Raw genomic sequence first — 24,508 nt, forward strand, 5'->3', positions numbered from 1 at the left:
TTGTTTGTTGAAGTCTAAGTATGTAGATTTAATAAATCTTTTCACAGAGTAATATGTAGATTTAGTAATAGGTCTGTAAGTAGCAGTGCTGCCCTTCTTTGCTAAAGCATCCGCATTCTTGTTTCCCAGGATTCCACAATGGGGAAAAAGATAAAAGTCACTTTCGATACATTTAAAAGATACATTATTGTACATTGCAACACATCAAATGATAAAGAAGCAGACACTTAATGTGAATACTTATTACAAAAGGTAATAAATATTATGGCATTCTAATCTATATAGTGTTCAGTTCGATACTACTGTACGCTGTATATAGACATGCGAATAGTTACAATTAAAATTCAATCTGAAGTAAATTACTTATATTAGATATATTTCAGTTGCGGTTGATGCGCAAGCAACTTCGCGTCCATGGTAGCATATATTCCATCTATATTACAAAGATAACCCTTAAACCAGACTATTATAACAGTGTTCTTGCGATTAATTACGCTGGAATATTATTTCGTTATCAAAATCCTCTCCACTTAAAATTAAATTTAATTTCTGTAACCGTTAATGTTATGCTTGCATGAATATAATAGAAGTACAGCCTGACTCGTTTGGAAGACATGAACGAAAATTAATATACAAATATTTTATTATTTTTAGTTCCAATACGACATTAAAACACGCGAGTTTTATATTATAGTTTTTACGAACAAAAGAAACTAGATTATAACTTACCAACGGCTGAATAGATAATACGCAGTTTCTGTAAGCAACTAGCGATATGTGTTTTGAGGTTTGCAAATTCTGATAAAGTACCATCAGTTCAATTTCGTTCCAATCATCAGAATGATGTTGGGAAGCTCCGATTACAAATCAAGAAGGTTATGGATACCGCACGTCTGAAGAAATTGGTGTTGTTAACAACGTCGTTTCAACCATGAGAATGACATTGGGAAGGCTCCCAATTACAAGTCGATAAGGTTACGGCACCGAACGTCTGAAGAAATTGTAGCTGTTAACAATGTCTTTTCAACCATGAGAATGACGTTGGGAAGGCTCAAAATTACAAGACGATAAGGTTGTGGTACCGCACGTCTGAAAAAATTGTAGCTGTTAACAATGTCGTTTCAACCACGAGAATGACGTTGGGAAGGTTCCGAATTACAAATCGATAAGGTTACGGCACCGCACGTCTGAAGAAATTGTAGCTGTTTACAATGTCGTTTCAACCATGAGAATGACGTTGGGAAAGTTCCGAATTACAAGTCGATAAGGTTACGGCACCGCATGTCTAAAGAAATTGTAGCTGTTCACAATGTCGTTTCAACCATGAGAATGACGTTGGGAAGGTTCAGAATTACAAGTCGATAAGGTTACGGCACCGCACGTCTGAAGAAATTGTAGCTGTTCACAATGTCGTTTCAACCATGAGAATGACGTTGGGAAAGTTCCGAATTACAAGTCGATAAGGTTACGGCACCGCATGTCTAAAGAAATTGTAGCTTTTAAAAATGTATTTTCAACCATGAGAATGACGTTAGGAAGGTTCCGAATTACAAGTCGATAATGGTATGGCAACGCACGTCTGAAGAAATTGGATCTGTTAACAATGTCGTTTCAACCATGAGAATGATGTTGGGAAGGTTCCCAATTACTAGTCGATAAAGTTATGGTACCGCATATCTGAAGAAATTGGATCTGTGAACAATGTTGTGTCAACAATGAATATGATATTGGGAAGGTTCTGTATTACAAGTCCATAAGGTTATGGTACCGCACCTCTGAAGCAATTATATCTGTTAATATGACGTAGAACCCACCGACGTAGCTCAGACGACTGAGGCGTTTGGCTGCTATTCCAGAGTTGCGCTCGCGCGTGGGTTACATTCCCGCTTGGGCTGATTGTCTGGTTAGATTTTTTTCCCAGGTTGTCCCCAACCATAAAGAAAATGTCAAGTAAACTATTGAGAATCCTCGCCCTCATCTCACTAAATACTATATCGCTATTACGAATCGCATCGAAGTTAAATAACCTAGTATTTGATACAACGCAGTTAAATAACAAACTTAAAAAAAAAATTCACTGTATTTCTTTCACGTGTTAAAATTAGGTACCTTGTTGACTAGTTTCAATCTGTTGCAGGTTATCTTTAGAACTGAGGGTTCCTGGTGTTCGCACATTTCCCATATAAGTATCGGAAACCCGTACTATATCCAAGATCACCAAAACCTATTTTCGCTATTGTAGATAATAGATTATATGAGGGGAGCGTGGACAGTGTTGGTGAAATGATAGAGAGAAACAATAGTACCCTGAGAAAAACTCTCTGTAATTTCCGCTTTGCCCACCACATTTTCCATCACGATCTGGCTGGGGATCCAATCGGCCGCTTGGATGGAAGACCAACGCACTAATTTGTTTACCTTAAACACGATTTCATTCCCATCACGCATGAAAATTGTATAAGTTATCGTTGCATGTACTTGACGTCATTAAATATGGTACTATTATTTTTCCAGCATACATGCTCGCAGACCAAGGCTATGATGTGTGGTTGCCCAACGTACGTGGTAATGAGTATTCAACGATGCACACTCCTCAGAGAGATCCTCGGACAAAAGAGTTCTGGAATTTCAGGTAATACTTGCAGCCCTTTCAGCTGAATCAGGAACAAAATGTAATTTGTTCATGGTTCAGCTTATGCTTGCTCCCCGTTCATCCTTTCCTTTGTTTTGGCACATATTTTTATCTCTCTTTTAAGTGTAAAATGTTATGTTCTATTTAAAGACGCTCGCAACTTCCGAGGTTATATCAGCGTTGCCGGTGTGCCGGAATTTTGTCCCACGGGAGTTATTTTACTTGCCAGTAAATCTACTGACATGAGCCTGTCGCATTTAAGCACACATAAATGCCATCGACCTTGCCCGAGATCGAACCTGCAACCTCGGGCATAGAAGGCCAACGCAATACCAACTGCGCCAAAGAGGCAGACTCCTCTTTTATATCGATTGTCTATTACTTTAGTTTATCAACTCTATTTGGTTCTCATTTGTGTTTACACTGTAAGTTACATACTTATTTTATAGCATTTATTCTCAGCCGTCTGTCCACCAGTTCATTAATTAATTAATCTTCCATACATCCAATCGCCTATAAATAGAATCATATTTTCGTATACCCATTCATTATCTAATCTTGTTCTTCCATCCATACAGACCACTAGCCAACCACTCAAATATTCACCCATCCAACCGTCAACAATTTTATACAACCATTCATCCGGCAATCCACTCATCTATCAGCACATCTACTCACCAACACTCCCATCTATCTATCCATATGTCCTTCGATCCCTCCGTCCATCCGTTCATCTCAAAATCCATTTATCCAAAACTGAAACAATACACCCCAACATCTACCAATTCTTCGAATGTCTTTCATCTCCCGTCTAGTACGTATCTATCCACCCGCACAATAACCTTTCAGCCATACATTCATCGCTCCTCTGATTCACTCACCCATCAACAAATTTACCGAACCATTCACCTACCAAATGACCATTTACCTAACTCTTCAACAATCCATCAAAGTATCGGGAGGAGAATTTTTTAAGAAAGAGAAAATAACGGAAGAAGAGAAAATGACGAAAGAAAAGAAAATGACGAAAGAAGACAAAATGACGAAAGAAGACAAAATGACGAAAGAAGAGAAAATGAGGAAAAAGAGAAAATGACGAAAGAAGATAAAATGAAGAAAGAAGAGAAAATGTCGAAAGAACAGAAATTTACTAAAGGATAGAAAATGACGAAAGAAAAAAAATGAAAGCCCAGCACCGACCAGTTCTGAAGATAGCCCATAACAGGCTGAAACATGTTAACCAGTTACGGTAAAATTTAACACGAGAAAGACATATAATACATATTCCGTGTGATATAGTGTTCAAAGTTGAGTAATGAAGATGCATATTAAAAAATGACTTTTTGATTAACACTTAAACAGATGTATTAGGTATTTTCATTACAATTTAATTAACTAAATTAATATGTTCACAATGTATAAATATCTTATACCAGAAAAGTTTGATGTTGATCCGCATTCTGATTCGGCTAACAAAGAGTGGACTCACTGGCTGAAGAATTTTGATAATTTATTTGCACTGATATCTATGTAGCGTGGGGAAATATCGAAGTTTCCCTATAAATACTATAATATACCGCAATATAACGATACAATATCACATCGTGATCAGATCATTGACTAGATAGGTGGCCAATACTGTAATTTGAAATTCATGTTTTGGTGCAAATAGCTTATTTGTGAAAATGATTTCCACATTCTGATGTTTGTAATTGTTCACCGTCGTATTCTGTACAGTATTTCACCTTTATAACGGAAAAAGTAAAGAAATATAATTAAAAGACGCACTTCTTTCAACAAAACAAACATTCCCTTGTGAGTTAGAGACAGAGATACGCTCCAGGTGTGCCAATAGTACGGACGTTAAACGTCACCATTTTTTTTTTTCAGAATATGTCTACATGATTTGTGTATCTAGTTTATAATGTTGAGATCAATGGGTGCAACGGGACAGAAGTCAACAGAGATAAGAATTATTCCAATGCAATAAATAAAGAATGCCTAATTTAGGAAGAAACATGATTTTTGTGTTTCGTTTTCCATTAAGCGACTCAAATAGTGGAGGAATAGATTTCTTTTGTTTCTTTAAATTTAAAAGTCCTATTTAGATTATTATGGAAAAAGGAACCAAAGTTTTTTTTACAACCGATGAATGGAGGATTCATGTGTTGTTAAGTGTGACCTGGAAGAGTGCTGTTACTAAGAAAGTTATATTAACCTTTATGTTCAATAATTATAGCTTGAGTCTCGCTTACAAGGATGCTTTCGGACCTTCCGACGAAATTCGCCAGGAAACTTTATGGGCTGAACAAGCATGATGCCAAAGTAATTTGTGTGAAGTGTGGCATTTCGCAATCATTTCCTACCCCTAAACAAGGCGTATAAAATTAGGGTTTGCAACTGTAATTTTTGTAGTCATAAGTTATGAAACACGCTGTACCCGAGAGACATGATGTCATTTTGTGATGATGCGCATGTCTGGTAGGTCTCCTGCCTTGTGTAAATAAGTGCGTTTTGTACAGGGACATCACTTTATTTTTGCCAACATTTTTAACATTAACCTGGCTATACTCGGAAACACTGTTACCCCCTTCCATTACAGGAGTTTGGTGTTACTAGTGAAATATGTAAACAAATCATTTTACTAAGTATAGGGGGATAGTAAAGTAGTGTATCCACTTACGTTACAGGGAAATGCGATATTACGATTTTCACTTTGTTTATTACTTTTAGGTATTTTATCAAAATACAGTAGAGTAGTAACAGTTTTTTTTTTCACAAACTCAACTCTTCAGGGGGTTGTATTCATTATATAATGGCTACTTTATTCAGCATATTATCGTACTTTCGGTAACTCTAATTTCACTTCTGCTCAGTCCACACAGATAAAGTTATCCAGTCATGCTACACACCGTACCTGTGCGAAATAAGTAGGGCCAGGTGTTTATGGAGATCGCGAAAATCACGACATAACAGATATACAATAGATTTTTACAAATCTTTACGAATTAAGTGATTCTGATTAATAATATGCGGATAAAATAATCGCGAAAAATCGCGAAATAGAGTTCTAATAGCGAAATATGAACACATTCGCAAATTATTATTATTGTGTCGTTTTATAGCGAATTTCATACTCTGAGTTCTTTTTTCGGACTATTTTTTCTTTTGAATTTGTTATAATATCGAAGTAGGCTACATTACATGGTATTCCAGGTGTTCTGATTACATTAGTGAACAAAAAAGACAGAGAATTCAACATTTCACTAATAATATGAAAGTGTTAATTTGAGTGCTGCAATTTTTTTTCGTGTTTAATGCATGTGTGTTAAATACAGTCTCACAACAAATATTGTCTATTGGCCATACCGCACCTTTACCAGAATCCAACGAACCTTTAGTATTAATTATTTGGAAAGTAATATACATACTGAGTTAATGCTCCAATTTCAAAAGAATTATATTTTTCAAAATTTCCATTAATACCCGTCAAGAGTACAAATCAATCTCCAACAATCTCCGCCGACACCAATGTTAAAAAACACAAATGGTAAAGTTAATCTCGATAAATACTTGCCCCTGGAAATAAGCTTCAATAATATAGGCTCTTCCTTCTATAGAAAACGCAACCATATTTCTGAAACACACTATACTCTGGATTGTTTACTTCACTGCTAGCAGACTTCGAATGCAATAGCGGCCGTAAGCCTGTGTGGCTGACGGGAGCAGGAACTTTAGTGAAAGGGGTTGGAGTCAAGTACATACAGAAACACAGGTACAATAAAAATGCAAGTAAAAATAAAGTGATGTCCCTGTATGACCGTAAGTGGCTAGGTAGTATGATTCAGGGCATGGGCCTCTTTGTGTGTTAAAGAATACTGTAGGTGAAATACGTGTATACTATTGCGTGTTTATCAAAATGAGTTGTAACCTTCATACTGTGGTACAGATGGTGAATGAGGTGACACAGAATTACCCAGCGGACAACACGCATCCAACATACATCGATAGGCGAATTGCACGGGAGTTGTTTATCATCCTGAAGAAATATGTCAGTGGCGGCATGGATATGTCGGAAGGACGGACATTGCGGTGTGATAGTGATGGAACATCGGACACTTTATCTGAAGATAACGATGTGCTCGGTAGTCCAGTTCATAGCACGGCAACCAGTTCCAGTTCCTACGAACTATCACCTCCCAAATTCAAACTGAAAAGTATCCACGAGCATTTCTCTAAAATAACAATGCAAAGGATTTATGACAGTGTCAAGATTGGGAAGAAAAGCGTTGCAGTAACTGCCCGAAAATTCAAGACAGCACCGGTAAAAGTGAGGCAAATATAAAGGTTCTTGAGAGAGGTGGTACGATAGAAAACAGAGATGCTGGCATTCGAGAGCATATGTAACACCAAATTCAGGAATGCGTGTACAGTTGGAAACGCAATGCACTACTGGCATTTAAAGACTTGGGCGAAAGAAGCAGCTATTTTCATGGGGATTCCCAGATTTAAAGCCAGCAATTATTTCCTCCACCACTTCAAACGCCGCTACAAAATAACATCACGCAAGATTACAAGATTCATTACTAGGCGGGACGTTACTCTTGATGCTGACGTGAGGGCCAGAGCATTGGAGTTTGTGCGACAAGTTACGGACAACGTTTCTGCTAATGCAATCGATGCCGACATGGTGTTGAATACGGAGAGTATGAAATTACCTCAAATAGGACACTATCAATGACCGGGGAAAAGACAACTGGAGCAACTGTTGAAAACGTTGCATCTACTACTCATTCCTACACCATTCAGGTTCTTATTTCCATGTCAGGACGCCTCGCGAAGAAATTGTACATCTGTTTTCAGGAAGCGGGTGGTAAATTTGGCAAACGTGTTTCCGAAACATTACAACGTAACCAACCTCCAAATATAGAATACAAGTGGCTTGTGCAGCAAATGTTGCTGCAAACTAAGTTCGTTAGACGTTCAAATAAAAATTTTTCAGATTTATTTTCAATGAAGAATACTTGTCTTTTTAATAGTTATTTGCTTCCATAATAATGAAACATACTCCCTCTGAATGGATTTTTTTTTAGGCCAAATACTTTCTCTTGAACCTATCCAACTTCAGTTTTTGAGTTTCAACGCGAAAACGCAAGTATCAATGTCAGGACGATAGCAGTAGCTATTTCAGGTCATTGTGGATTGTAGGCGAAAGTTAAAAAAAAAAATGTCAGGTTTGCTAAGCTTTCGAATAATAGCATTTTCGTATAGCTGCTGCATGTAGAACTTGAAATTTAGAGCGTAAAATCATTTTATCCTACTAAGAGATCTTGCTGAAATGATCTGGAGACTACAAAATTTTCTAGGCCTCTTATTTTATCAGTAAGTAATAGCTTTTTATCTTTCCTTAGGAACTGTAATTTTTGCGCTCTCTCGAGCCAATACTGAAGACAATGACACATATCAATATCTACACTACACCGCCATTAAGTACATGAAAAAGACCCAATCCCACTGGGCTAATAAGTATAAAAATATTTGATTTTCAATACCGGTAACAATATTATTATCTTACTTAAGTTTTGTAGTTACATATAGCAGCCACTCAGTGAATTATAGAAATGAAGATCTAAATTAAGATATTCTCTACATTTACTTACATAACCTCAAAAGTTTCACTTTCATGTCATCAATATAGCATCAGTATTATGTACAATTAATGAAAAATTGATGCATCATGGTATTAACTATAATAATATTTTAATTTCTAATGATAATAATGTCATCAAACCACCTCAAGTTTCGTAGATTTCAATATCCAATACACAGCTCTACTCAGAAAATTATTATACACTGCAGAATCAGTTTTTAATAACAAATTGAATTGAGCTCTAAATATGTCGGCAATCATGCAGGTCATGGCCTTCGTGTAATAGCCTATTGTTTATTGTAGTGTGTGTTTTGTTCTGAAATTCAATCAAGTCGGCCGTGATTCGATAAAATTTGTTCTCAAAACTGACAACAGATGGATTTTGGGAAATAGGAAAATTATGTAGGAAAATTGACATTTCACTGTAAACTACTACTTTTCCGAAAAACTTTGGGTTCCAAGCTTCAAAATGAGGGGCCATTTATTAAAATCCGTTCAGCAGTTTTCTCGTAATTTCCATTACCAGTTCAAATTATATATATAGATAATTGCAGCACCAGTGGTGAGATATCAACAGCTCTCGTACTGTCCTGGATGCGTAAAGTACTGCAACCTAAACTAAAGGGAGCATCGCTTCTGCTGCTGGATTCATGGTCTGGTCAAACAGACACAGGTTTATCGGCCAGAGCCTTCGGAAACAGGGATTTAAATTTACACACAAAAATCATACCGCCTAAAACCACAAAGTGCTGTCAGCCTCTAGACGTCTACTTCTTTCGCCAGTACAAACTATTTGCGGGACGCATTGAAGAGAACATACGTCATGATGAGGGGAATGCCGTCAAGATGCATGATTAGGATCTTCATTTTCAAGTTGCATTCCTTGATATACAATCAGTTGAGTGCACCACAGTACCAGCCTATGCTTCGCTATGCGTGGAAGGCATCTGGATACGTGTCACAGGACATGCTATTTCCGTTCCATAATGTGTTGGACATAAATTTTGCTGGTCTTGACATATGCAGCATTCTTGACTGTGATTGCAGTTCCGCCATTATTTACTCGTGGTGTGAGGTTCAACTTTGTTTGCAGCACTGCCTTCTTACACCACATTATCATGAGGTAGGCCTACGTATATGACAGTTTACAAATCTATCTGTTGTACGTAATCTCGTCATTTACATGTATCACATTTCACAGGTAGATGATTTTAGGCACTCTATGACTACAAAAATTACAGTTGCGAACCCTACTTTTATACGCCTTGTTTTAGGGGTAACACATGATTGCGAAATGCAACACTTCACACCAATTACTTTGGCCTCATGCTTGTTCTGCCCAGAAAGTTTCGTAGCGATTTTCGTCGGAAGATCCGAAAGCATCCCTTGTTAGATTAAGTGATAGTCCGAATTCAGCCGCCCAAGTGGAAGCAGTGGCTAGCTAAGTCACAATTAAAGTTAACAATTGATTCATTGAGCGTAATATCGGCAATACTGTAACTTATTTGATACTTCATTAATGTAGATAGCGAAGAGTAGTAGTTCTAATATAGTGTTCAGACTGAAATAGGTAATTTATTTTGTAATACCAACCTTGCTTTATTTTTCTGAAAGGCACAATTTAGCCTCTTTTAGGCTTTTAACACCTTTCATCCATTGTTAGGACCTATAGGATTCAAACATTCGGATCCCGTAGGTATGTTCCAATTTTATAATTACGAAGTAAGGAAAAAAATTAGTTAAAACCTACAAATCTGGGCCCTACTTAATGACGTATTATTTTTTATTACAGTCTCAAACAACTGACTGAAGTCATATTTATTTGTGAATTGTTTCGATTATTATCAATTGCATTGCTGTCCCGAGATTACGTCTCACTAAATAGGGAAGCGATTATGAAAAATTTAGACGAATAAAATGAACTACAATAAACATTTTATTTCAAATTCAAAACATTCTTCAATTCCAACCATGCTCAGCAACCACGAACAGCATAAACGTTTTATGCAATTACAGGGAATCGATTATTTGAGGGGCTCACAACCAGAGTGGATCAAGTCCACCAGCGGTCAGTTTGTGGATTAATACAATCTCGGATGAAGAAAACTTAGATTAATTCATTGCCATAACAAACCAAGTCCATAACTCATTTGTTACTCCACAGAGAGCAGCATTTCCTATGGAAGCTGAAGGTTGCTAAGCATGAGCCAGGTACTTTAAATGTACCATTTGGGTGCACGCGACAGAAACAAGCGACAGAGAAAGGAGACGGAGACATTTCTCGCTAAATTGATATTGCGACCGAGACAAGCGACAGGCAAAAGCGATAGAACAACTCTCTCAGTATTCTATAAGAGTTTGTTCAGAAAATACGTACAAATATTCTGTGAACTATGACTACAAAAGTGTTTTTTCATTTCTCAGCAATATTATCACGAGTACTCCCATCCTGTACGACTCGACCTCTGGACCAAACAATGGTGGGTTGTCTGCTATTAATTCTACCAATTGTTCGTCTTCTTCCCCAGTGAATTTAATTTCTGACATTTTGGACAGGTATGTTACTCCACAAAACACGGGCTGCACAAGACTGTCGCGAGACACTACTGGTCCGAAAGCGGTCTTGTGCGCTTTTTCTCGGTCGTCTCGCTTGTCTCTGTCTCGCGCTGTCAAATGTACTTCATATAATTCTACTGGGTGTTCAGTTCAAAATGTGTCTTGGCTCGCTGTATGCCGTCATGTGGCTAGTTGATGAGCCTAGAGAATTCAATCTTCCTACACTTCCGCAGACGTGCATAACCTAAGAGGCAGAGAAGATGGCTAGCAAGTACGGCGTTCATTCTGAAGAGTACGTACCGATACGTACGATAACGCCGGTAGTGGCAGGAATGTGAACTGTTTGGAAATACGTACTGTCGGGATATGGGGAGAGGGTTAAAACGATTACTTACGTATTTGTTGACATTAACTTCGACGGTCAACATGGACACGGAGCATTTGATTTGTGTTGTGGAATGTTACCGTACGCAACCGATGATAACAAATACCCTGCGTACGACTTGCCGGCGCAAAACACAGTTCGAAAGAGGTTATGGTAGCACACAGACCGTACAGACCGCCATCTGTTGCTACGACGTTCAAGTTATACCGTACACGTTCTCAAGTTCAGATTGAAGAACGCCTTAAATAATAGGCAACTTCTCTAACATATCAGCTGAAACTCGCTTCAAATCGTTGATCCAACAACAGTGACGTCATGACACACTTTGAAATGAACACCCAGTATAGGGATCAGACAGAAGGCGAATAGTCTCGGCTGCTTGTCTCTGTCGCGTGCACCCAAATGGTACCTTAAGACTCAATTTCTCAAAATTATTCCAGAAGGATTTGGTCCACTCTGGCTGTGAACCCCTCATTTCTCTGTCATATTTTGTGTTGGTCATATATTTATAAAACGTTATAATTACGTTCATATATTTATTTTCCGGTGTCTAACGATCATATAATCCATTTTTTTAACTATAACGACTCGACCAGCATTCTCTTGATCACAACTCGATATATCCACTTCGGGATCCATCTACTTGTTTGCTCAACTTATGATCTTCTACGCATTAACAGTGGCTAATTTTTCCAGCCTGGACGAAGGCGGTGTTTATGACTTGCCTGCTGTAATCGACTATATCCTGAAGAAGACCGGAAAGGAGAAGATCATTTATGTGGGGCACTCCATGGGCACCACCTTGTTCTATATCATGATGTCTCAACGGCCCGAATACAACCAGAAGATCACGGTCATGATCAGTTTAGCCCCTATCGCCTACACCAGTCATTCCAAAAATGCTCTGGGTAATGTGCTGGGCTACCTATACGATCCACTCAGCGTAAGTATCAATCTAGTATTATTGAGTACGCGTGGGACTCAAGCGAACCGATTGTGACAAACTCTGATGATACTTTAATGTGACCTATAAATGCAATATATCTATCCATGTTAAAATATATCTGTTTTTCGATTATAATCTCAAGAGTGAAGAATCGAAATCGCCGGACTGATGCAAAGATTTAATTTAATTAATTTATATATGTGTCTATATGTTATTATGTGTACAAGTGTATATTTGTTGTCATCATTAGTCTGTAAGTTTCAATTGTTATGATTAGTTTAAATTATAATCTTAATATACTCTATGTAAAATAGGGTTCATAAATATGGAACAAACACTACTACTAGCAGCTAATATTTAATAATAATGGTTACGTTTTCCAGAAACTCCTGAATCTGATCGGTTTTACCCACATCATAGCAACGCCGCACGTGCTGTCAAAGATTGGCCCGTTACTCTGCATTGAAACGCCCGTGATCAGTTACATCTGCCAGAAATTTTTAATATCAGTTATGGAGACTGACTTACACAGCCTTAATCAAGTAAGTATTAACATATATTTTAGGTTTGGAGTGAGTTTTTTTACAATGATTGCAATTTTATGAACGAAGGCTATACATATGCGACGAGATAATACACTCAGGGCCAAAAAAAACCGGACACTTTAATATTTGCTGGTATTTTGCAAAATATTATCTTCTCATACAATATTATGGTAGCCACCTGTTGTTATGGAGACGTGTATACATTGCTGATTGTTTTTTGTTTTATAAACAAGCCATTACAACCAAATATTCCAATTTTGCTTTCGGAGTCTCAGCTATAACAATTTTGTCTCAACCATTTTGTGCTTCATTATCGTTATCATTCGTTATTTCTTTATTTTTACATTTTCTGAGTTTAAGTGGGGTTGTAACATTTGTCTTAAAACAAGATGCGACCTGAAGATGTGGCTCGAGCTGTAGCCCTTTACGATGATGGACGCAGTGTACGTTACATTGCAAATGTTAAGAATATGGCTAGAAGCACAACCCTTGATGCCATAAAACGGTATAGAGAGACCCTAGAATATATCAGAAGACCAGGTTCGAGTCGTCCAAGAGCTACATATCCAAATGAAGACAGGTATATGGTGTTCAGAGTTCTTAGGGAGCGCAACCTGCCAGCTACTAGTGTAGCCCAGCAATTTGTTAACATGAATGAACGCCCAATTTCGGACAAAACAGTTAGAAGGAGGTTGAAAGCATGTGGACTGATATCAAGTAGACCTGCAACTTGTCCCAGACTTCTCAGGATGCATCGAGTTGAACGACTGCGTTTTGCAAATGATCACAGGGATTGGAGAAATGGACAGTGGAGCTGTATTCTGTTCACCGATGAGTCTTGTTTCAATCTGTGCTCACCTGATGGACGTGAAAGAGTTTGGAGAAGGAGGGAAGAACGATTTTCAAGGTGTTGCATTTCCGAAAATGTGCCGTATGGAGGTGGTGGAGTGATGGTTTGGGCAGGAGTGTGTACGGATGCTCGTACAGAGTTGGTTTTTGTTGAAAATGGAAGACTAACAGCTGATAGGTATATAAATGAATGTTTGGCTGATCATGTTGTGCTATTTTGCCAATTTGTAGGCGATAATTTTGTTTTAATGCATGATAATGCACGGCCGCATAATGCCCATGCGGTCGGAGATTATCTCCAAGAAGTGGGAATCCATGTTCTTCCATGGCCAGCAAGGAGTCCAGACATGAACCCAATTGAACACGTGTGGGACATGCCGGGACGGCGTGTTAAGAATAGACGTCCGAGACCAGAATCGTTACAAGAGTTGAGGCGAGCACTTGGCGACGAATGGGAACTTATTCCTCAAGAAGACATTGCTAACCAAATTGAGAGCATGCCAAGACGTATGGATGCAGTTATTCAAGCCAGAGGGGGTAATACCCGTTACTAAAAAGAGCTTTTAATGTTTAAGGCACCATAAAATGAAAAAAAAAGTTAGACCAAACGATGCCATAGTTATACGCCCTTCGTAATTTTTTTGTAAATTTTCTCATCAGAGATTTTTTTTCAAATGTTGTCGTATAAGGTGCTAAATGAAACATTATTTTATTAAAATGGGTTTTGTTTCATTTTGAAATAATTGGCAACAAAATACAAGCAAATATAGAAGTGTCCGGTTTTTTTTGTCCCTGAGTGTATTACAAACAAAATTAAATGAAAGTAACAGAAAAAACTAAACGCTTGCAGAAAATTTAACTTCACTTCCATTGAATAAGCGAATAGAATTCTTGACTACTTTATTTTCCTGAACAAGATCATCTAAGGGTTAGTGATATAAAGAGTAAACCGTAACAATTCATTAATTTCAGGGGGTTATTCTTTGAGTTATTCCAAGCAAAAATGTTTAATACAATTTTACTCGTGCTTGCTTCCTTTCGGGATAACAATTGTTTTATATGAAACATTTGACAGCGCGTTTTGAGAAAGCCATTGATTTAATTCCCAATATGTTGAGTGAATTTAAGGCAGGGGATATTATGGTAATAAGTACGAGTATTTCAAAGAATTTCACGTTTATCCTTTAAATGTGCAGAAATTTGATCCGAACAAATGTAACATTTTAAAATTTATTTCCAGAGCTAAAGGTTTTCAGAAGTCCTCAGTATTTCATTATAATAGTGTTTTACTGTAGGTAACCTTGGAGCTTCGTTAATTTTTTTTATTTTAATAGGTTATTTACGACGCTTTATCAAGAGCTTAGGTTATTTAGCGTCTGAATGAGATGAAGGTGATAATGCCGGTGAAATGAATCCGGGGTCCAACACCGAAAGTTACCCAGCATTTGCTCATACAGGGTTGAGGGAAAACCCCGGAAAAACCTCAACCAGGTAACTTGCCCCGACCGGAAATCGAACCCGGGCCACCTGGTTTCGAGGCTAGACGTTCTAACCGTTACTCCATAGGTGTGGACGCTTCGTTAAAACAAAAGCGAAAGAGGTTACCATGAAAAAGAGTATACCTATATTGTTTTATAAACAGTTAGCTGATAAAACGTTTAGCAGATTTCATATTGTGATTCTTTAAAGGAACTGTCACACACAGAATTCAATTTTGATAAAATTCAGTATCAGTCGGCGATAATGCAACTATATTTCAAAGGGACATGTCTGCTATAAATATTCATACAGATATGGTGGATACATAGACGGATCATTGTATGTCAAACGCTATCACAAAATATTGCGTTGAGGAAGAATGAAGATCAAATATGATCACCAACACCTTTCTCTAAGATCACAACAGAAAATATCAAACCGTGCAAGACATGATTTTGGAGGATCGACGGATTGGGGAAAAAATCAGACTGATCACCTCTCAGTGTCCCATTGGAGCATTTAAATAGTTGTTTGCAAATAGCAAACCTTTTCTTCTGTTTATTTCTTTTTTTCATTCAGAAATTATTTTCTGCGAGTAACTCTACCCTTGTAATCACCATAGGTAGGAAGATCTTACCAAAACAGTAGATTTCAGTTGAACACAGCGAGAGTATAGATGTCACCCGCCCCTCGCCGTGGTTAAAGTGACTCTATATCAGTGGTCCCCAACTCAGAGCACTGTGTCGTCATCAAGCCTTGCCCGCTCGCCCTCTCGGCAAGGGAAAGTCGTAGCAGGGCAAGTAAGGGCTGATTCACAATAGACCGGGAACGGAAACGATAACGAGAACGAGAACGGAAATAATGTTAAATGCATGTATTTTAACATTCTTTCCGTTTTCGTTCTCGTGTCGTTTCCGTTCCCGGTTTATTGTGAACCAGCCTTTAGACGTTCAGCGGCGGGACCACAATATGAATTTACTACATAGCTTTATGATTGTTTTCTGATCAAAAAAGATACGGGCTGAATAGAAATAACTAAATAAACTATAATATAACATAATATTGTTTTATTTAAAGTTCAGCCTAACTGACATATCACAAGTTTAAAATCAATTACATTTACATATGAATGGGTTATTTATGAAAGGGCCTAAGTCATGAATACTAAATTGTTGGCAATTCAAGAAAAACTGGTTATAGGCTGAAATTTTGAAATTAAGGCTGAAATAAAAATGTTATCATAAATTCTACTTTGAAACGAATTTTACCAGCAGGTATTAACTTCTTCCTGATTTTATTTTTTTTAGAAAAAAAAATTGAAATCTGGGAACTTAGGCCCTTTCATAAACAAATATTTAATGACCAATTTTTTTTAAGTAGTACTTATTTTTTCAAGGGAAAACACACATATAGTATTTTTGTGCAAATTGAACTTATTTTATTCGGTCAAGATGTCCATTTAATTCCGCGCATCTGTACTGCTATGGCAATAAGGCCAGACTTAAGACCGGTTCCAGACAATTATTTCGTCATACTATTCTTTGTTTTCGTCATTTATATACCTCATTGTTTTCTTTATGTCTTCTATCTTCTCTTCCTTGATCTCCACCTTTCCATCTGGATACATATTCTGGATTGGCAACATTACGGTAGTGCCTCGTGAACCAAGTAAAAATGTTTGTTGAAATCCGCCAATAAACGATGAAGCAATGACTGTACCTTTCCTTTTATGATCATACAGAAACGCCGTGAATTTACTGATCGTAAAACACTGTCTCTTGTCCCTAGGTGTCTCAGGACCACTAGTTTCTAAGGAGTTACAATTTTTTCTGTAGTATTTGGGCCACCAGTCCTTAAATTGAAAATACTATTGAGGTTGCTTCAAGTAAAATTCCCGTATTTTCCCTAATTGTTTGTGGATTTTCTCCTAACATTCTATGGTAGTAGTGCATACGAGATTGTGAATTCTTACATTTTCAAAAGAAGGAAATATAATTACATATAGGAGATTTTATTATTTGCTGTATCACTATTTAAGTTACTTAATAGAGCAAGATTCCAAAGTCTCCTTATCCTTTTTTTGAAGACAGCATGCAATACAGAATAACCAGTACGCTTACCGAACAATGACAAAACAGCAATTTAAGAGAAAAAATCGAATGTCTTTATTTAAAACGCTGAAAACTTATATTTAGTTTTGAAACGATCTAAGTCATCGACTTAGTTCCTTTCAAAATCAAACGATAAATCCTAGGTTGTAATACTAAGCTTTAGAGTGCGAAACTTAGTCCTCTTCATATCTAAATAGATGTATCTACACCCAAAGAGCAGTATTACATTACAAACTCATATTCACAAAATTAGTGACTTAGGTCCTTTCATAAATAACCCATTCATATGTAAATGATCATTGTATATTATGAAAATTAAAGCAAACGTTTTCGCCCTTCGGGCATCATCAGGCATTTTACATACAATATCTTGTACATTTTTTCATGTCTTTGTTGTGGAATGTGTACAAACTGATTAAACACAACCTTTATATAATAATGAAACAACTATTTTATGATTGACTTATGATGATTAACGACCTAAAATATAAAAATACAGGTATAAAATTTAATATATAATAAAATTGTGGCTGAACTGGTCCGTTCATACGCGAGTTGATTATCTCTGCTCTATACAGACAGTGCCGACAAGGCAGCATAAACTCCACCCATCCACCTTGATGTTGCGAATTCAAGCACGAGCGATATGTATTAAAATTTTATACATCTGGAAATGAAAGTCTCATCCTTTAATTTCAACTAATTGGAGCTTGTGGAAAGAATATTTCGTACCTAAGAAACTTTTTGAGAGGTCTTCCAGTGTTCAATGTCTTGAAATACTTTAACTGAGCTCGAAAAGTAACATAAGATCGACATATAATTTCTACATTTGATGAAGGGAAAATAAAATATATTAGTCGATATAAGTTTTTAATAATTTTTTATTTGTGTATTTTAAATTGTGTCATTTTAAATACTGTGAATGGGTGGGTACCTGGAAAATTATGCTGACTATTTCGTTTATATGTCGTCATTTCATTTTCGACCAATGAAGTGTAATGAAATTTTGAATTCCAACCGATCACAGTCACACTTTGCGATAATTTTTGCAGCTAGATTTATGGCTATCAATTTATCGCATGGTCGTTCTTTTGTTTAGTCGTTGTCGCCAACTGTTTCCCCATAAATCGATGATCATGAATACAATAAGATGCAACTACAAGGTTAAACTTTTCTTTCAACTTTAAAGCAATAAATGTAAAATTGATATTTAATATTAATTAATATATTTACGCAGTGAAGACAACGTTCAAAACGGCGCACCATGTAGACACATAATCTTCATGCATCTTAATAGAATGTACCTTTTAAACTTGATTCTTTCAATATTCTTCCAAGATTGCATGCATACGCGATTGGAATATTGAAATGTGTAGATGCAGCTTTAGTTCCGTTACACACTACAGCAAGAATGCGTTTATCGAGCTACAAAAATGCTTTCCTGTAGCACGGAGTAACGGTCGAAATAAGGCACAACTGACATTGGTTCTGCTCCCACAGGTAACCTAAACTATAATTGTAGACTATAAAATTTGTATTATGTGAATGAAATTAAACAATTAATAGAAAGCCAGATGTTCAAATTTATGCAACATCATCGCATATCAAACCCAAAGACCTTATATAGTGATATATGCAAGGTCTTTGATCAAACAGTCTTCCGTATGGCGTAATAAAATTCGTATTATAATTATCTATACAGAGGTAGCTTCACTGTGTAGCAACATGTCTCGCTGTGAATACATAAGCATTGCTATATAACTGTCACCACATATATTACACAGTTCTTAGTTCTCAGTGTAGTGTGTAATCTAACGATGAAATAAAGTGTAAATAAAGTGCGAAATTCTACTTCCACATCTACATCTTCATCTTCTAATTTCATGTCCAGTGTAGGATATCTGAAAAAATTACATTCCGTCATTCAGATTTGATAACTGCGTTTTCACCAATTCTTAATTTAATTAATGTATTAATCAGGTTACTTGTAATTATATATTAAAATGTTTAAATTAAATTATGATTTCAGCAGGTAATGAAAATGTATTTCTGTTATAATAAGAGAAAAGCGCAGTTCATGTAATTAACATTATTAAACCTGTATTTTGCTTTTCGCAATTGGCATTACTGAATAACATCCAATTTCTTCATTGTAGTAATCGATATTCATTTATTTCAACTTCACAATTTCTGAATAGGTTAAGTATTCGTAAATGTACAATTATTAACATTTTGTGAGCGAATTTTAGGGATATCTTATTTACATTTCTATTTTATTCACGAAATAATCCTAATAAATGTCACTTGAGGACTGAGATTACTATAGATAATAATACATTACTATATAGTAAAATGATCAACAGTAACGAGGAAATTATTCAAATAAACAACAGAGAACTAAAATACGTCACTGAAGAATACACTTACCTAGGACAAATAGTGACATTCAACAACGCTACCCGCAAAGAAGTCCAGAGACGCATTTCGGCAGCATGGTCAAAATTCTGGAGTCTGAGATTTATCCTCACAAGCCAAGAATACAGTATAAGAATGAAAAAAGATATACTGGACAGCTGCATCCTTCCTCTCCTATTATATGGAGCCCAAACCTGGACTCTAACAGACAGAGAAAGAAAAATGTTAGGAACATGCCAAAGAAAGTTGGAGAGAAAGATTCATGGCGTCAGCCTCCATGACAGAATCCGCAACGAAGACCTGAGGAAGATGACAGGCAACAAAGACGCAGCGACATCAAATGGAAGTGGGCGGGCCACGTCATGAGGATGGACCACAACAGATGGGCGTACAAAACAATAGCCTGGGACCCAAGAACCGGACAAAGGAGCGTAGGCCGACAGAAAAAAAATGGGCGGACGATCTGAAACTTCACTTTGGATCCAACTGGACGACAACAGCCAAGGACCGCCGAGAGTGGAGACTACTGATAGATGCAGCAACAAAAGAATGAGGATCTTTCCCGAACTGGCTACGCGGGAATGCCAGAATAGCCACCTTGCCAGCCAAGAGGCCCTTGCCCTACAGGGATTCTACGGGCTAATTCTAACTCTAATATAGTAAGCTTAGTGTATATACAAACATCAGGCCTATACAAAATCTTCCTGCTAACAGTGCTAAACACTATCAAAACAAATCTTAAGCTGAGCCTAATTTTCTTTTTTCCATAGATCTCCATTTTATACATTTATTATTATAATTTTATACATTTATTATTGTTATCATTATTATTGTATTTATTATTATTATTATTGTATTTATTATTATTATTATTATTATTATTATTATTATTATTATTATTATATTTCCAGTATGAATGTCTAACAAAACTGCATAGGTACCGCAGTACGCTAATAAAGACAAAATGTAAGCAAATATTATTTCATAAAATTATATGCAGAGAGTTCCTGTAAATGTGCTGAACACTTGCAAAAGCAGAAAGTAGAGCCTAAATAATTTTTCATAACATGTAATTAAATTATTATCAGAATTCTCTTGTCAAACACAGAACGTGGGCCTATGCACTTAAAAATGTGGTTCCAAAGGTAACATTTAAAATTTAAGGAAATTAATTCGAAGGGAAAGAAGACTTGATCAATCCCCGAATTCAACATCACTAGAAGATCTGTTTCTGATTCCCGACAGACACTAAAATAATTTTTCACGGTGAGAGATATTTTTTAATTGACTCATATCTAGAGGAAGATATTAATAAAGCTCGGGTAATCATTTTTGACATGAAATAAAACTTATAGTTTTTGTTCAAATCACGAGTTATTTGTAAATAGCTTTTTCAAGGTTTATCCCCCTATATTACAACCAAAAATAGGCCTAAGTAAGCCCATACACTTTAATTATTTCTAACAGTTCTGCTATTCGGAAGACTGACTTTCGGAATTTATTTTCGAAAACATTAAAGTTAGATTATAGCCTCTCAGAAAAATATTCATTTGGAAAAATGGATTGGGAAAATTGTAGATAAGGACTCCGTTAGCATTTTATGATATTAATTTTCAGCCTGTATACAATATATTTGTTAATAATTTTAAAGTTAGTGACAGTGAAGTATGTTGAACTCTAATTCACTCGTCCCTTTGAAATATAATTAGTTTCAAATGTACATCCTGTGCACAAACAGTTGGAAGGAATTTTACAAAACTGTTTTCCATTTCAACAACAAATTTAAATTATTTCCCAGAACAGAAAAACAGAGTTTTCTTGTAGTGCTGCATGTTAGTGAACCTTGCAAATAATAGGGATTTTAATTCCACAGCAGATATACACAGAACATCCTTCTCCTCTTCATCTTTCACGGTCTCTGCAGCTCATCTCAGGAACTCTCTACCACAGCATGTCAGAGACTGTCGAACATTGTCTAGTTTCAAAAATAAATTGAAATTGTACTTTTTGAATTAGATTCCTTTCAGTTACAAGTCCTTTTCTCTGCCATAGTTTTGTAAATATATAGGCTATATGTTTCTTTTTCCTTCTTTCCCCCTTTTTGTTCTCTTTATCAGCCGATGAATTTATTATCATAGCCTTTTTATCGTGAATTTTATTTAATTTTCGTATTTATTTTCTTTTTTATTATTATTTTATTACATTCCATTTTGATATATTCCTCCTTACGTTTTTCCATATTAACCATTTGTACTAAATGAGTTGCTTTCACTGTATTCCAATGTATTTTACTTTCTTTTTTATTATGGTATTATTTTCATGTTGTTTAGTGTCGATTTCATTATGCTATTATTATTATTATTATTATTATTATTATTATTATTATTATTATTATTATTATTATTTTGTAATATGTTAGTATTCTGTTCTTCAACTCTATGTTAAATTTTAATTGCTTGTATACTTTGTCACCTGATAGAGTGTAAGAGAAGGCCCTATGGCCTTAACTCTGCCAGTATAAATAAAGAATTATTATTATCTCTTGGATATGGATATACACATTGAACAATTACAATATAATTTCGATGTTTTCTGGATGCTCTGAACTATACAACCGCATACATTATACAAGGAATTCAATTTACTATAATTCAGGCCTGTCACAGGATAACACATTTCTGCGGGAGTTTTTATTTTCAAATACTTTGGGCTGTGTATCACATGATGTATAAAAAATTCAGAAGGTAACTCCCGTCACTTCGTAGCTGCTACGAGCGAGAACACGTTTTATATAAGAAAGCATCATAATAGCGCAAAAAATGTATCTATAGGCCTACAAGTGGCAAAACTCCGTTGTAGAAGGTTACTAAACCTTACCGCTGTGCTGGAGACGGAGTCTGGAGTTTCCCTCCATTAATCTGAACCATTGTCGCTATAGATTGACAAGTCATCTGACGCATCACTGTTATTAGTACGCGCTACTATTGGCTGACTATTATTTATTTATCTATTTATGTCCATAACAGGGCAAAGCCCCAATTGCAATAGACAGTACAGAAAAAAAAACATATTGCATACAACACGAAAAAAAGAGGTAAGACAGATAGAAGTGTAATTACAAATTAAAAATGGAAAAGAGAAGGAAAAAAAACAAATAGATACCAACTAAACAAAAAAGACAGATACAGATATAAATGAAAAACACCAAATACAAACAAATCAAAAAGAGCCAAGTACAGACATCACAGCCAAAAATGCAAAATGTAGGCGTAGCTATAATTGGCAAATTGCAGAGCAAATACAATACCATGTTAATAAATTCAATATACAGCAGGCCCAATAGGCTCAATTAATTTATTCAAAAAACTCACCAACACAGAACATGTGTTTCAAGTAATGCTTTACATAACTTTTTCTTGTACATGTTGTACGATAACGAAAAATCTAAATTCTGTTTATTTGATAGATGATTGTAAGTTCGAAGCATTAATAAAAGTGGAGACATTTTATGAGATATTGTTTTTGTTGTCTGTAAATAAAAGAGAGATCGCTTTCTCAAATTTGATTTACCAATATTGAAAATAATTAGCTGTAGAAGATCAGGGTTGTCTATTAAGCCATTTATGGTTTTGAACAAATACATTTGTTGTGCTCTTATCCTGCGACTACTGAGAGATGGTACATTAAATTCAACCAGCATGGATTCATAAGATTGGAATATGTTGTAACATGAATATTTTTTCATATATAGCAGTTTTAGGATTTTATTCTGTGCTCTCTCTAGAATGACCGAGTGCGAGTGATAGTGAGGGTTCCAAACTATAGATGCGTACTCTAATTTACTTCGTATTAAACTATTATATATTTTTAAGACAGTTTCAACATTCCTGAAATCTTTTGAGTTCCTGTAGATGAAACCTACCAGGTTTGAAGGCTCTATTCGCAATTGCTTTTATATGTGTTAAAGGATAGGTCATGAGAGATTACCACTCCTAAATCATTTATTGAACTGACTCCTTCTAATTTTGTGTTATTTATGCTATACGTGTAATCCAGAGAGATAGTATTACGAGTGAAGGTAACGTGTGAGCATTTTTTAATATTAAAGTTGAGTTTGTTAACAATACTCCACCTAAAAATACTATTAATATCTTGTTGTATCTCAGCTGAGTCAGATTCATTTGTAATTTCTTTAAATAATTTAACATCATCTACGTATAATAAGCAATTGGAATATTGTATATGTTTTGGTAGATCACTGATGAATAGTAAGAAGAGAGGACCTAAATTAGACCCCTGTGTGACACCCGAGTTTACATTAAATTGTTTTGAATTGACCTGTCGGAATGAAACATATTGTTCTCTGTTTGATAGGTATAAACAGGTAAGTTTTAGCAGATGGTTAGAGAAGCCAAATTCTGACAGTTTATGCAGTAATATGTCATGATCTAGTTTGTCGAAAGCTTTTGAAAAGTCTGTATAGATTGCATCAACTTGAGTTCTGCTATCCAGGCTGTTTGAAATCAACTGCACAAAATTAAGTAGATTTGTTGTAGTCGACCTATTCGGTATAAACCCATGTTGGAGATTAGATAAATAACTTTTAACATGATTGAAGATTTTAACGTACACTATTTGCTCGAAAATTTTAGGAAGAAAGAAGTCTCGCTCTTTAAGACTGACGCATGCGCAGAGCAACGGAGTTTTGTAAGTTGTTCCCCTATAATACCACGTTATACACACACAATTTTAGCTACATAATGGCAGCCGGTACTACGTGACCTACTTGACCAATAAAAATGAATGCACTCTCTTGTCCTCACTGACAGTATGTTCACATGAACGCATAGTAGCATTTTGTGGAGTTGTGTACAGTCATGAATAATTTGAATAACACTGTTAATAGTAATTTATATTAATAGTTTAGGTCTTGAAAAAAA

The 24,508-nt window shown here is 35.9% G+C and overlaps 1 protein-coding gene across 1 annotated transcript in view; it reads left to right on the top strand.

Moving 5' to 3' along the window:
* Positions 1 to 24,508, top strand: part of LOC138698514 (gastric triacylglycerol lipase-like) — a 59,222-nt gene that overhangs the window by 19,987 nt on the left and 14,727 nt on the right. Inside the window, exons 3-5 of the mRNA XM_069824497.1 lie at positions 2,515 to 2,632; positions 11,920 to 12,166; positions 12,553 to 12,711. Coding sequence (XP_069680598.1) covers positions 2,515 to 2,632; positions 11,920 to 12,166; positions 12,553 to 12,711 — 524 coding nt within the window. The remainder of the gene's footprint in view (positions 1 to 2,514; positions 2,633 to 11,919; positions 12,167 to 12,552; positions 12,712 to 24,508) is intronic.

Source organism: Periplaneta americana, chromosome 4, assembly GCF_040183065.1.
Source record: "Periplaneta americana isolate PAMFEO1 chromosome 4, P.americana_PAMFEO1_priV1, whole genome shotgun sequence".
Taxonomy (NCBI): domain Eukaryota; kingdom Metazoa; phylum Arthropoda; class Insecta; order Blattodea; family Blattidae; genus Periplaneta; species Periplaneta americana.